This window comes from Pempheris klunzingeri, chromosome 16, assembly GCF_042242105.1.
Source record: "Pempheris klunzingeri isolate RE-2024b chromosome 16, fPemKlu1.hap1, whole genome shotgun sequence".
NCBI classification, from domain to species: Eukaryota; Metazoa; Chordata; class Actinopteri; order Acropomatiformes; family Pempheridae; genus Pempheris; species Pempheris klunzingeri.
The window spans coordinates 17,439,105-17,455,198 of record NC_092027.1 but is presented as its reverse complement, the minus strand read 5'-3'; the positions used below and the strand labels follow the sequence as shown (position 1 = coordinate 17,455,198).

At 42.0% G+C, this 16,094-nt stretch overlaps 2 protein-coding genes across 2 annotated transcripts; both read left to right on the top strand.

The window, feature by feature from the left end:
- Positions 1-451: 451 nt before the first annotated feature.
- LOC139215879 (E3 ubiquitin-protein ligase ZNRF2-like) lies at positions 452-6,966 on the top strand. Its single transcript, XM_070846916.1, has 4 exons — positions 452-1,174; positions 2,655-2,750; positions 4,705-4,810; positions 6,098-6,966. Exons 1-4 carry the CDS (start codon positions 847-849, stop codon positions 6,153-6,155), a joined length of 588 nt encoding a protein of 195 aa, XP_070703017.1. The 5' UTR covers positions 452-846; the 3' UTR covers positions 6,156-6,966.
- Positions 6,967-8,082: 1,116 nt separating this feature from the next.
- On the top strand, positions 8,083-10,462 carry txnl4a (thioredoxin-like 4A). Its single transcript, XM_070846637.1, has 4 exons — positions 8,083-8,200; positions 8,443-8,622; positions 9,728-9,831; positions 9,998-10,462. The coding sequence occupies exons 2-4, from the start codon at positions 8,470-8,472 to the stop codon at positions 10,167-10,169; spliced, it is 429 nt and encodes a 142-aa protein (XP_070702738.1). The 5' UTR covers positions 8,083-8,200; positions 8,443-8,469; the 3' UTR covers positions 10,170-10,462.
- Positions 10,463-16,094: the final 5,632 nt, after the last annotated feature.

Here is a 16,094-nt window from a genome sequence, read left to right as displayed (position 1 = left end):
AGTGATTGACAGAAAATTAATTGGAATCATAATTTTGATAATTGTTTAAATAATTTTCCTTGTAAATCATGCCTTCGTTCCAACTCCTTAAATGTGGGGATTTGCTGTTTTTCCTTTGAATCGTTTCAATTAATCAATTCATTTTAGATCATTTTGAAGTTTTGTTCTTCTGGTTGTTGTCACTTTGGTTTCTGGGTAATTGTGATGGCATTTACACTATTTTCTGACTAGACAATAAATTGATTGATGGAGAAATTAATCTGTGGATGAACCCATCATGAAAATACACATTACATGCAGTTCCATATAAAGTGGTTATATTGAGCCAACTCCAGCGGTAAGATCCTTTACTTTGAAGGCGAACTTTTCTCATCCTGGTGAACTCTGGGTAGTTTGACGGAGCTGCCTCGCAGGGGGGAGGAGGGCAATCCCTGCTTTTATTTTTCTTTCCAGACGCCACAGTTGAGCACAAAAACAAACTTGAACCAGATGGGCTGTGGGTCAACACTTGCGCCAATGTCCTCATCTGAAGTGGAAGAACTGCAGACTTTTAACTGAAGAGACTTTGTCTCTTTAGTTTTTCCATTGTTGGAAAGAAAGAAGAGCTCTGCCAAGAAAAAAAAGCTACCATTTGGAAATAAACTTATGCGTAGGCGAGTGCGCACTTTACGCACAGAGCGCACCATGAAACTTTAGGATGTTGGATGGCCTCGCCTGTACTGTTGTTCACACGTTAGGCTTTATTTCCTCAGTCGGTGTCACTGCTTCAGAACTCACTGCAACCATGTGTCGTGGCTAAAAACTTTAAAGCGCACACAAAACCAGAGGAGGTAAGCCCGAGGCGGCATGGGGGCCAAACAGAGCAGCCCAGCGTTTGATGGCAGAACTCGGGCTTATTCCAGCTCCGATCTCCCATCTGGAAACTCAAGCGGAGGGGAAAGGATCGCGGGGTTTAGGTACACAAATGGACCAGAAGGCCCCCGGATCCGGTACACGGGTGGAGGACCAACCAGCTCCGGGCTCAGTATACCAACCGGCACCAGGTCAGGGTCACACGCACTCAATCAGAGCCTCGATGGCACGGATGGTGACGACGACGGCCAGCTGCCTCCTGACGGCCATAGGTTGCTTATAGGCTCCTTACCGGCTCACCTGTCCCCTCACCTGCTGGGAGGTAAGATTGTCACGCACGGGTTAAGCTACTACAAATTCACAGCTACCATATAAATGATGTGGAGGGAAGGCAGTGACATTATGACACCTTTTAGTTTCCTGATTTCCTTATTGTTCCTGAAGTGCTCTTTGTCTGTTACTCAGTAGTGAGAACAGACATAATGGTGAATTGTGCTATTTCCATCTATCTCTTGTAATATTTATGGAGAGAGCATTGTTTTTAGTACACTGTATGTTGTCATTATCTTACCAAAGGGCCAATTTGTTATCTCATGTTGCATAACTGCAATATTAACACTGTGTTAGTGGAACAACACGAGTCAACATGTTAGTTCATGTTGGACACTGTATGTGTTTGATACTCCTACAGCTTTGCACAGTAGAGTTATCGTCAAAGTTGCCGAGTATTTTTCCATTTGACATGTGACACCTGGTATATGATAATAGCAGTATGATGACTGAGCCCTTTGTTTAGCACTTCTGCACTTTTATTGTAGCCACAGGTGCCTCTGCTGTACGGAACTGCCGCCTGCCTTCGCTTGCTTCTCCTCTGTCTTGCAAAACTGGCTTGTTTTTCACTCCGTCTGAGAGGGAAGAGTGCATTATGTAGGTCAGCAGATAAGAGCTTCCTGCTGGTTACACATTGCCTGACACACACACACACACACACACAAACTTCCTGAATCTGCAAGTCTGGCTGCATCTCAACTGGTGGGTGTCTCCAGACCACAACAAAAGAGGCCTCAAAGTGCTACAACAGGACTGTTGCGGTCTAACATCCATGTCACTGAAAAAGAAAAGCGACCAAACGAACAATCCAAACAATATTTGATAGCATTTCTTGAATCCTTGTTGTTGTTGGAGTTGTCCCAGTTTCCTCATCTATCCTAATGTGATCAATAAAAACAGGGAGGAGTTTTGGTCTGCCCTTCAGAGGTAATTTCCCTGATGAGGAAGTCCAGGCATGAATAACGTCATTGATACTTTTTGCCAATCAGATCCATGCAATTGTGACTTTGCAGGCCTGACAGTGTCACCTCCCTCACAAACACGAGGTTCACAGCAGACACAGAGATAATTCCCGCCTGTGTTCTTTATATGAAGCCTTTGTGCTCCTTTCCTTGACTTAAACACGTGGTTAGCTTATCTCAGGTCAAGCAGCGCCTGGCCTGTTTGTGCAGGTGAGAAGATGCGCGGGGTCAGGAGGCCACGTGCATGTGGAGTGTAAATATGTGTAAATATGAAGGCATCTCAGCTTAAGGATTTGTTTGCAGTTAGTTTGTGTCGAGCAATGACACCTAAAGGTTGTATGTTAGATTGTAACAGATTGTTTACAGCAGGCAGAGGGCTAGAAAGTGCATGCATCAAGCTCTCAGAAACTGCCCCACACCTTCTGTTGTGTACATATCAATAAAAGGTTATGAGAGAGACGTTGGCACATCCGAGTCCTCATGTTCTTGTCTTTGTGTTTCTCATTCCAGGCTTTCACTGTCCTGTTTGCTCCAAGTTTATGGCATCAGCAGAAATAGAGAAGCACCTCCTCATGTGTTTCAGCAAAACGCGCCTCACCTACAACAGTAAGTTATCAGGGATGAAAGTGCCAGAGGACCATGGAAGATTGCACAGCTATCATGTGTCTGTTATTTCGCAGTTTTACTTGTTCATTTTTGGTCAAAAACGACATGCATGCATCATGTGACACTGACAATGACAATGCTTGTGCATGGGAAGGCTGAGACCAGACAAATGTTATTCAGTTCTCATGAAGCTGAAATCTCAAGAACGCCTTGAGGGAATTTCTTCAAATTTGGCGCCAGTGTCCACTTGGACTCAAGGATGAACTGAGTAGATTTTGCTGGTCAAAGGTCAAAGGTCCCTGTGACCTCACTAAAAATGTTTTTGGCCATAACTCATAGACTAATTATACTAATTTATAGTTACTTATTATACATTTCATACAAATGTCTAATAGGATAAAATGATGAAGCGAGGACATTTTACATCCAAGAGGTCAAAGGTCAACTTCACTGTGGCATCATAATGTTCTGCTAAAACAATTTTCTGGTCGCTATTCAACACGATGATCAGGAACAGAAGGGGACCATATTTCCCCTTTGGTTGGATACTGAACTGGTGGCACCAGTCTTTGAATGGAAAGGTCATGAATGTAAACTGCAATTTGACTGCTTGGCGGAGGCGGTAATTCTATTTGTCAAGGGGTCCTATGATGAATCTGTTTGTCCATATGACGTGATCCAATCACAAGATGTTTACATGGACAATTCTACTTATCACACGACTCCACCGCTGAAATATTTTATTATATCATAGCACTTGATTATTACCTCTAATGTTACTTTGTAAGTCACATTTTAATGGTGGTTTTAACTGCTTTATTTATTGGTGGGTAGTTTAATCAATAATCCCCATAGGTTTTTATTCAAAGCCTTAATCTGTAAACTGTCACCTAAATGTAATACAAGGTACAGTATTTGCATCTGTAATCTGTAAGTATAGTGTAGCATAGAATGGAAGTAATCAAGTGCAAGTACCTCTGTCCGCCCTTCCTTGCATGAAATGATTCACAGTCAGACGAATATTTTTTTTTTTGTCAAGAACACAGAAATACACCTGTACTAGACGTTATACAGTGCAGCATGAAGAGATGTGCAGCTGCACATTTACACAGCCATCCATGCGAGTCCAGACTAACTGTATCTGAGCACCTGTGTTGTGCACACACACCTACATGTGCACACACAGGAAAGACAAACACATCTTTGCTGTAGACACACACACACACACACACACACACACACACACTTCCTGCAAACAGAGACTCCCCTGGCTTGACGGTGCAATCTTAAAGTGTCTGTGCATGTGGGGAGACGTGCACACACACAGAGTTTTCAGCTGGCACACACCCACAGCAGTGTGCATGTTGCTGATAAATATATATTTCGTACACAGCTCACAGTGCCTGCACAGTGTGTATTAGCTTATCACAGGCAGACAGATATGAAACACACACACAATCATCACTTTATCCTTCACTTAGCACATGCAAATATCGTACATTTTGTACATATAAGTACATTTGGATGTACTGCTCCTGTACTGCTCCTGCAGGATTCAATTTCATTGTCATCAGAGCTACAAACAGTCCTTCGCCTCAGGTATTGACACTAGGGCCTGTCATAGCTCAATATGCAGGTAAACAGCATTACCTGACCTCAGGTTATTGAAATACATGATCAAACTATTGTCCAAAGGAAAGGATGATAACGGGTGAAACTATGTTCAACAAAAATCAACCTATTCCCACTGGAGACTGCGTATTTACTGAACACTGTGGAGGAGCAGCAGCTCTCATCTGGGCTCAGGTGACCACAGGGACTCTGGTACCAATGGTTTAACAGATGGCTGCGATGATGGCTATGATGGTTCAACAGATTCAGTGACCGGACTGAGCATGTGATGCATGGTTTGGTGTGCTCCTCTCTCAGTCTGTCTCTGTATTGTCTTTCTCAGAGGACATCCTATCCAGAGACTCTGGGGAATGTGCCATCTGTTTAGAAGAGCTAGAGCAGGGGGACACCATCGCCAGGCTGCCCTGCCTCTGCATCTACCATAAAGGGTAACTAACTAACACACACACACACACACACAAATAAACTGATTGTAGCTGGAAAAAGTTTGGCAAATGCAGGAAATGCACCAAGTGTAACCAGTCATGACTTCCAGGAAATCTGAAATGCAGACTCAGAAGTCCTGATGAATAATTTACAGGAATAGTTTGATATTTTGGGAAATGCTTTTTTTTTTCCCCCAGAGTAGATGACAAGATTGACACCTCTCTCATGTCCACATGGTAAATATGAAGCTAAAGTCAACCACCAAGTAGCTTAGCTTAGCAAAAAGACTGGAAACAGGTAGTAGCTTCATATTAAGCATATAAATCGAGAGTGGACCAGTATCAGTTTTCAAGAGGGTGAATAAGCAAATTACCTAGTGGCAAACTTTTCCGGTAACACTGACGTCATTAGATTTTCACTCGATATGACAGAGCACACTGTGCAAGAGACAACTTGAAACTTTGCGCAAGGCACTGAGCTGGCTTCTGGCGTCTTTTGTAGAAATTATAAAACAGTAATTAAACTTTATAATTATTACAATGACGAAGAAATACCCCTCGCATGACGTCTCAAAGGCTGGAACACCTTGAACAATGAAAAAAAACTCTTGCATACTGTCTCACTCACTACCAGTTTATTTACTTAAAAGAACAGACTGGGACCCTCTAAATGGGACCATAATTTACTAAATGAGCATCACGCTGTGTTGAAGAAGATTAGAAACTAGCGACTGAGAGCATAAATGCATTAGGAAAACATTTATTGAGGTAATAAATCAAGTTAGAGTCAGGGTCATTTTCTCATAGACTTCTATACAATCTGACTTATTTTTTGTAGCCAGTGGAGTCACCCTTGCTGGCCAATAGAAACAATGCAGGTTAAAGGCACTTCCGCACTGGCTTCATTTTTCACACCTGGAAGACACGTCCACTTCTTGTATACAGTCTATGCTGAAAATATGAGGGAAACAGCTAGCTAACAAAAGCAACAAAAGAAGATACAGTGTGATAGTCGGTGAGTTCAAGAGTTGCTCGTGGGCAGATTCTGTTACCTCAGGACCGAGTCAGGATAGCAGTTTCCCTGTTTTGGTGTATGAACAAGAGGTTTTATGCTGTTTTATCAGAGGAGCATAAACATTCAGTCAGTTGGTGAATGAAACACATTGAGGAAACACACACATCCAGCTAATTTAGATATCTTATAGTGTGATTAGTAGTGCTAAATGTAATTCAGCTTCCCTTTGATCACAAGAGACAAACTCCCCCTTCGTCCTCCTCTTACTGTTCCAGGTGCATAGATGAGTGGTTCGAGGTGAATCGCTCGTGCCCGGAGCATCCATCCGACTAGGAGCTGAAGAGTACAGTCTACTGTACTCACCGTGGTCGACCTCGTCCTTACACCGACCGCTCCGGCCAAGCATCAGCGCTCCTCAGGGATTGTAAGACATTATTGTGTACAGGACTTTTCACATTGCCTCATGGAATAGCGACGGCCCGAGGATATGTTTATTTAGACGTCTTGGGATGTTCAAAGAACCACTGGTGGAGCCATTTTGTCTCCAGTAAATATGTGAATGTTTCTCATGCCACCTGCTGGCCTGAAGTGGTTTCATGCAACCTGGGATCTGGATTGTTTTGCTGAGCAGTGTGTGGTTTTATAGCAGGGGACTTGTATAACCAACATGGTGGGAGAGTAACGTCTCCTCGGCAAAACCTCAGCTGTTCAGACAGTCCATCAGAAGGCTGAAGGCTGATGCTGCGCAATGTGAAAAACAGCCATTCAGAATTCAAAATGCCTCTATCAGCTTTAAGGGAAGATTACAGTGTTGATGGTAGTTAGGAAATAGATCCTCATTTTATTGTGACGTTGGCTATCATTGTTTGTTAAACAATCATGTGTCCTAGACCAAATAGTCTATTGTGAAATTGTCAGACTTTGCTAATCACACGGCCATTCAGAACCACAGTAATGTGATTGTGTAGTTTAGTGGTGGAATTAAAGATAAAAGCCAAGACATATCTAAAGATGATTCATGCTCTCTCAAAGGAGTGCCATAATATGCTGCTATGTCATAGACTGGAAAAAAATCCTATAACCTTTGAACCATTTTCTGTTTGTACTGTAATGAATTGCACAACAATAAATGTTTTTTTTCTTTGTGTCTCTTAAATGCAGACAGACTAGTAAACTTTTATTGTAAAAGCTTGTTTTGCATACTTATCTTATACTTATATGTTTTTGTACAAGAAATAAGATGGAGACAGGAGGAACATAGATAGACTCTATGCAGTCTGGCCTGGATGTGAAACCTCCCAAGAAGGCACAGAAGAAATGGCATCATCTATTAAAGAATTTCTCCTTTAACAATCCTAAAACAAGACAGCCGATTCCTAAAGTTTCACAAGCCAAGAGCTGGCACCGACAATGAACAGTGTTCCCCTGAGAGTGGGCATGCAGGGACATGGATCAAGCGTTCTTTCTGTTTGTTGCTAAATGAGCAGTCTGAGGAGATATCAGCTCTCAATTTGCTCAAGGTGTTGCAGAGATAATACCTGTGCATTTCTTTGACTATATTTGCTTCTAAAAATATCACAGAAGAAACAGCAAATGGAGTGAAGTTTCTCCAGGAGTGAATTCTTTATGTTTAGATTCTTGGATGTTGTATCCAGATAGGACTATGCCACTTTGATAGACATAAAAACATTTCTTTTCACTAAACGGGCCTCATGGAGATTGTATGTGTTTTATGAGCCTTTTGTAAAGGCTATTGTATTGATTGGATAAATGCTGGAAACATAGATAAATAAAGCAAATAAGTGAAAAATAAAGTCCATCTTCATACCAATTTTAAATAAAGATGGTCTTGGTTTAATGAAGTATATCTTAACTGTTTCATAAGAAGTTTTTGGTTTGCTTCTTGTTGATAAAAGATTCTTCTTGATTCCTCAAACAGTCCTGATTTTGCATGAAATCATATACCATGTGAACTGGTGTTTTTTTTTTATTTTACTTTGTTAGTGATAAAAATAATTTGGTGAATAATGTTGTATTCAACATATTTAATCTTATTTACCTGACTGACTTATCACTGAGTATGTTTTTGAAGTGTCCCATAAGTTAAACGCTTTATCACTGATATAATTTTGTATCTTGAAATGTTCCAGTTACAACAAAGAAACAAACAAATAAAAAAGCAAAAATAAACAAATGTATACATACCATGCACGTGACGTAAACTCGTCGTCCGCACGCTGGTTTGATGACGTCGTACGTACAGAAACGTAACATTTTCAAGAAGGTACACAGTTTCAACTGCAGCCGGCAAAAAGCGAGGCTTTTACACCACAGAGCTTTTATTTCGACATATAATAAGCAGCCCATTGTATTTTAAGGTGAGTGTTTCCGCACGAATTATTTATTTCTACCCTTTAAGGTTTAATTGTTTTCTAGACTTTCTTTGAGCGCTAGCTAACGTCAGTTCAAGCTCACTAGCTAGCTATCGGTAGTTCAGGCTAACAGCACATTTCTCCTCAAACTACGAGCACAAGTCCCGTTTTTACTCAATGTTAACTAAATGTTACTCTTACCGCCTCTGAAGTTACGTGAAGCTACAGTCAGCTGTGCTGTTTTTCAGCTAGGGAGTCGATAGCCCGGGATCAAGATGTCGTACATGCTACCACATCTCCACAACGGCTGGCAGGTCGACCAAGCCATCCTGTCCGAGGAGGACCGAGTCCTCGTGATCCGCTTTGGACACGACTGGGACCCGACGTGTATGAAGATGGACGAGGTTCTTTACAGCATCGCGGAAAAGGTTTGCATCCAGCCTGTGAACCGTGTGTGTATTTATAACATTAGCACCAGTAGCTACGTCCTGCTATGTGAACATGCTGAACAGCACCACCTGCTGGTCTGGCGGGATAAACGTATAACAGCTTCCCAGAGAGAAAGCACGAGACTATAAAGTACAAACTATCCTAAAATCTTGGTGAAATGACAGACTGTTATTGTCATTCACTCCTCCAGCCAATGGTCATGTTTCACATCAATGGGTGTGATAAATAGGAAACACGTTGATCACAAGCTGTAGTGTTCATAGAGGTTAGTTTAGGTTCAAAAGGCTGCTGACACACAGTCCCTCTGTCAGACTGAGCATTACATGCACCTGCTCATTCACACTCAATTGGGGTGTATACATTATTAATAGCCTTGATTATCCTTTGTGAGCAGGGATAAATGTTGCCACTGCGACTAAATGCCATGTGTTGCATTCATTTATAAATGCTAAATTATTAATATTGATTTGCAAGCTTATTTTATGCTTACAAATAATAACACTTCATATCTACTGCAGCATTACTACACTTGCAGCAAAAATGCTTTACTCAAATTCACACATTGAACTGTGAGGACCAATAGGAGCATTACAGTTTAGTTTTTTATCTTAGCTGAAAATCACATGGATTTTGAAGGGTCTGTTTCTGGGATGCTGTAGATTTTTTTTCTAGTGCAGATTTATTTTGTCTGCTAAAGGGATGCGAGGCTTCATCACTATTTTCATCACTGTGTTTGCTGCTGTTGACACTTTTATTGCTGCTTTAACAGCAGTTTGGCCACCAACTTCAGGACAAAGAAGTTAAAGCTAAAGCTATTAAGGCTGTTAAAACGATAAGGCATTGCAATAATTTTTAAGGATATTACTTAGATTCTTTTTGAAGCTTATCTCAGCATGCCCATTTTTATACCAGTACACTAAACAGTTGAGGTGTTGCCGGTTAGGCAGTTAAATGTAAATCATCTAGAAAATGACCTCTCCCTGTTGTGTTGCTCTGCCTGTAATGTTCAATGCTTTGCTGCTCACAATGATCCCACGATGGTTCAGTGATTGATTAATGTTCTACCTTCGTACATCCCGACAGGTAAAGAATTTTGCAGTCATTTACCTGGTGGACATCACAGAAGTGCCTGACTTCAACAAGATGTACGAGTTGTACGACCCCTGCACGGTCATGTTCTTTTTCAGGTGAGGCTCTCATCATCTAGATTTAAAAATATCAGCGTAAACATTATTTAACAGGTGATTATTATGATTGAAATGAACCAAGTTGCTGCATGAGGACCTACTCGTGACATTGTTTAGGAATCTCTGTAAAACCTCGGAACTTCATACTCTTCTTGCTGCTCTTTAGGAACAAACACATCATGATTGATTTGGGCACCGGCAACAACAACAAGATCAACTGGACAATGGAGGACAAGCAGGAGATGATAGACATTGTTGAGACAGTTTACCGAGGAGCAAGAAAAGGCCGAGGTCTGGTGGTCTCTCCAAAGGATTATTCCACTAAATACAGATATTGATTTTTCTTTTTTCCTCCCATTTTCTTTTTGTGATGAGAGACTACAAGAAGATCTTTTTTTTTTTTTTTTTTTTTAACATTTTTGTCTTTGCCAGTGAAACAGGACAATATTCTTATTAATGTGCATAATTGTGTCACTTTGTGCCATTTGTGTTTCTTCTGTGTAGATTGATGTGTTTTTCAGTTTCTTCAACAAGGCTTTGACACAGTGTCTGGTGCTTTAGAAACTGGACACAGTGTAAAGTCCTGATGAATAAATGTTGTAATAAACGTGGATGGATTTTTACATATGAACTTTTTTGCTAAAGGCCATTTTTAGTTGTTCCAAACTGTCTTTTCACAATCACTTACACAGTATAGTTACTTGTAATAGTGGAAAACTTAACTAAAGTGCAGTTTCTGAACACAAGATGATAGATTAATGAGGTGGGTCTGCTCAGTACAGCGCGGAGCCATTCTATAGTGACTGTTGTTGAGTAGATGCTGCTGCTGTCCCCATTTTTACTCATGTGGTTTTGCTGCACCTGCGTGGCACAGGAAACCTGAGATGTTGAATGTGTATTTCATAGATGCTGTGAACACAGCCACCCACAAAAAGAGAGTCTTTGCCCACAGTGGTTAAATAATATAACAAGCACCTTAAACTGCGGCTCTATAGTAAAAGCAGGTGACTCATGATGTTCATTTATTGCTCCAGTCTCAGACATGTAGATTCAAGTTGAGTTTTATTGGGTTGACTTAAGTTGTTAGCTTTGATAATCAGGGTTGAGAAATGTTAGGAATGTCCAAAACAGCCTCGGAGCTTTTACTCAGCTGGCAGACAAAAGTCTCAAACTCCTTTTGTCACCGTCATTAAACAAACAGGCGTTCCCATTGTCAAAACACACCTAATAACCCCCAAATCAAAATGTAACTCAAGCAATTCATAATCTTCAAGCATTCTTCTTCTCCAAACTTAATACTCAATGAAAACAACAGGAATATTTATTACATTTAGTCATTTAATTTCATAAGAATATTCAGATTTATTGAAATAGGTTGTACCCATGTTCATCTGGAAAGAAGAAAGAAAGTATTAAGAATGCAGAAATTTGATTTTTGGTTTTGCAAATGAAGGCCTGACTTCAGCGTCTTGAAGCAGAGAGCGCAGTTCCCAAAAATGTCCATGAGGTGGAGCCAGAGATATTTGGCAGGTTTTACAGCATCAGGCTGCTGATACAGTTAGTGTGCTACCAAAGATACAGATTGCTTTATTTACCACTTAATTAGATCAGTTTCAATGTACTGAATTTATCAGTCAGGGACTACATACAAAAAACATTATCAAAGATGTGCCAGGTTTAGCCACTAGCTGATTTGAGAGTCAATACGCAGTCAATACGAATACAAGTTCAAATACAATGAATACTAAACTCAAACACACCTACAAACTTCAGCCATTACATCCAAATTTAGGCAACACAAACACTCCAATACAGTCCCCCACTTCTGCCAATAATACCCTGTGGATTAGAGGCAAGTTTAAAAAACCCAACAGAGGAATTTAAAGCAGATAAACACACTGTGTGTATGATAAATAAAGAAAGCAAAAATAAAATGTTAAATCAGTTAAAGTAATACAAGCAAACGTAACCAAATACAGGCTCTGGTTGGTCACTGTATGTACAAAGAGTGTGTGGATGAATGGTAGCACAAAAAACATTAAATAGCGGATCAGACTAGGAGAGTACGTAGAATATAGAGGTGGCAATATGTACAGCCGTCACACAATTCAGGCCATACATGCAGTGTTGTGAGTGAAGATGGTGTAATTTGGGATCATGTAGTGCACAGCGCAGACATACCCTGCACCATCGGGTATTGTACAGACGCTGTAGGGAGGCATTCCCAAAGCTGAGGTAGCTGTTCATGAGTGCGATGTCCTGTGGGAAGAAACAGTTCCTCTGTCTGCTTGCTTTGGCTTCCAGCATCCCGCAGTGCCTGCCAGAGGGGAGAAACTCGCATACGTTTTGGCTGGGGTGTGAAGTGTGTGTGATGAACAGTGAACGGAAAACTAATGGAGTTTTTCTTCTTGTTTTCTTTCCTGACATATTCCTGCCTGACATATGTGTTTGTTGCCTTCTACTCTCTCCACAGCAACATCAGATGTTTGGGATACATGCTGTGTCTTCAACATATAGGAACTGGGTTTAAATGTATACCTTCTTATTTTTTTAAATTTTTTTAGAGATTTCAAGATGATTTAACATTTATTTTCATAAATTTAAGACTTAATCTAAAATCAGAATCACTGAATTTTAATCCCGTGTTTGAATCTTCTTCTGCATGGATGAGCAAGTATGTGTTTTCCTAAGAAATATGGTGCCAAATCACGAGGCTCTGTCTGTCCACACTATTTACACACTCTCAAAACAGTACAAATCCTGTGGAAAACAGTCCCACGTGGGTTAACAAAGCAGGGTGATTAATACCGGCCTTAATTCTTCCACTGGGTCTTTGATTTCTTCACAAATTTCAGCATCAGCCCGCAACCCCGCCAGCCATCATCCATCAATGGGAGAATGATAGAAATACTGGGAGAAATGAGCAGGACAAAGAAAGAAGAAGTGAGAAAATGGAGTGTGAAAGAGCTGGAGAGAGTGAGAGAATATATCAGCCGATGAGTCTCATTCATATCGGTCAGCTGTCGGCTCCATCTCTTGCAGCTCCTTAAAACCAGACACCGCATACTGCATGGGAGACAGAGTCCAATTTGTTGAGTGATAGATGAGGTGAAAGGGGACAAACTCTGTCTCTGAGTGTGTGTGTGTTTGGACCAAAGGCAGAGAGGGATCCTCTCCAGAGTAAATAGCCTGACCTCTTCACCTCTCCTTAGTGAGACAAGTGGGGAGCCACTTGGGATAAAACCTCCAATCTTAGAGTCAGTGTGTGTGTTCTCTTAGGTCCTTTAAGTCATTTCACTGCACTGTGTATGTCTCTAAACACCCCTGCTCCACCGCAAAGCTCACCCCCCAACCCTGCTCCCAACTGATCGCCGTCTGGTTGTAACTGGCCCAGAGCTCTGGCCAAAGAGAGGGACGGAGGGGAGGACGGGGACGGCTGAACAACAGCTGGCTATCGGAAAGGAGGTGAGGGAGGAGGAGAGAGGAGGCCAAGGCACTGCTGTGGCTGCTGCAAAAACAAAACGCTGTGACCACACTTGGCAGCTCTTGAGCAAAAACCACATAATCTCTAAAATGCCAACTTCTCAGGAACCAGAGGACGCTGTGTTTTTAGGTTGAGTGCCATTCTTTTTTGAAGCATAACAATATGAACGTGGGAGCTGCAGGATGACCTCATTGTGCTAGTGTGTGTACACTGGCAGGCACGAGCATATTTACAGTTCAAAATAAACTCATTTCCTCATCTTTATGAGTATAGACCATGTTGAGGGTACAAACCCCCCCAGGCCTCCCCTGTCCTTTCCACTTATATTAACCTATAGTCTGACATGCTTTTGTCTTTGTCTAGCCTGTCCCTGCAGGGCCCATGTTCACCATTACTGTGCCATTGCCCTCATATGGAGCGTGGGGGCCAAAGACCGCCTCCACTGGTCCATTATAATTCACATTATCATGCATTGTTGTTCCCTATTACTGTTAATCAGCTCAGCCTCAGGGGGAGAGGAGAGGCCTGGACGACTAAGGGTTAGTGGGAAACTCCAGTCTAGACACATATGGAGACATGGCGGGATGAACAGTACAGTGAGTGTCTGTGTGCGAAGAGACAGAGCGGGAGGTGGAGTTGTTCTTCCTATGGATGTATAGGGAATATGCACACTCATCCCCAGAGCTGTGGTAATCCAGGATCTGTTTTCAACTGATAGTGTTTAAATGGATCTGCACAAAGAGGGTGCAGCAGGCAGGCAGGGCATGAGGATCATCTAGGTGCCAGGGGGAAGACATGCTGGCATCCCTCCATCCTCTCTCTGGCTCTCCTCCCTCCTCTTTCACTAGTCTGTCGCTGTCCATGTGCGCGCCCAACATGGGGGAAGGGCCAGGGTTAGGTCGTTATTATGTGCTTTTATCCTTTGGTTTTATCCTTGTCCCTGGTTTTACTTTGTTTTGTAAAGCACGTTGTAACTTTGTTAAGAAAATATATATAAATAAAGTTATTATTATTATTATTATTATTATTATTATTATTAGGGGCAATGGCCAATTTCTGGGGCACCCCACCCCCACCCCTGCAGCTTGCCCTATTGGCACTGACGCACACACATACGCAAATAATGTGTGAACCTGTTCTTTTTACCCAGTAACTGTGCGACTGTGGTCACTGTGCCTCATCTGACTGTGCGTCACATTTCACTTTGGACCAATGGAAAACTTGTTGTTGCCATACAGTAATGTGGCGTTGCACAAACTTTTTGACTTGTGACCCATAAAACGAAGGTTTTGGTTTCGCATTCGTCCATATGTTGGTGGCCAGATGTAAAATCATCCGGTAATTCACAAACCAAAAGGGTCTCGCTTTAGTTTACAGGATTAAAGGAGCCAAGCTGTGTGTGACATTATAAGAAACAACTTTACTAGAAACTTTAGCATTATATATGATATATTGTGCACAACTTCACAATGAAAAGGACCATAGTAGCTGCAGAAATAATCTCTGTGTATCTCATTAAAAACTATGCTGCCCAAAATACCATATTTGATTTAGTAGATGAGGACAGGCTCAAAGGCCTGTTGCTTGAAAAGTGTTGCATTCTAGGTATGAGGATCTTTATATGGTTGCTGTCTGTCTAAGTGTAATTTTGTGTGGGAGAAATGTCCTTTTCAACTTTTCTGGATCTTGGGAAAAGAAGATATGGTGTTTTAATGTCACCACATTTTAAACTACAGCCTCCGTCCCACAGAGGAACGCTCCCTGTTCATATGCAGGCGTACACTCCTCCTGTCAGCGAATCTCCATCAGTGTAAATCTGTGACCTCGTTCTTGCACGTCCTTCAACTTACTCATCCCACAAACTCCATCTCTCCTCTTGGGTTATATCACAGCCGCTTTACATAACCGGCACACCAGGGAGAGCTATCAAGACTCATCTCCCTCTCAACAGTTTTCATTTCCTAATTCCTTCAAAGGGAATGCCGATTGAGAGACGCGATGGAGAGATAGGAGGAGACGCTTCACTGTTATATAGTCTTGAGAGCAGAGATGGTGAGAAAAGGCTTATCTCCAAACTCCCTCCGAATCAAGATGATATTTATTCATCTGATCTATTTTCTAAGATCTACTCAGCTGCGCCTGCCTTAGGGGGGGTTGAGTTTTTGTCCCTATGGGGGAATTACTCACAGTGAATGAAGTATTGCCTACAGGTTGGTAAAGATTATCAAGAGCAGATGTTTTATACTGATAATACGCCGAAACAAACACACACCCCACACCATTACCGACGCCCCCGCCTCCTTTCGTAGATGCTGACACACTTAGCAGCCGGCTGCTATGTTGGTTTAATTCCCTTTTCTTCCCCTTCTGCCTTTTACTCCACTTAGGGACCTGTGACTAAATGGATTTGCATCTCTCTTCCTGCATCACTCCCAGAGGGGTGTCATCTCTCCGTGTGCGACAAAGTGAGGGGTCTATTTAACTTAAGTAAGAGAGATACACAGAGGAGGTGTGTTTATGCAATCTGTGGCGCTGCTGACGCTGGTGTGTCGTGCACACACTGAGCAAACACACATGGATCACATGGGGCCCCTCTACACATTCACCTCCATTCATGGCAGGCGCCTCCATTCAGAAGCTTCAGGCCCAATTAGCACCTGCCCAGTCCTCACAGACAGACCAGGCCTCCTGCTACACAGGAGGTGTGACGCTGAGAAATCCTCCAGCTGAACCAACAGAACCAGCACACACACACACACACACACACACACACACACAG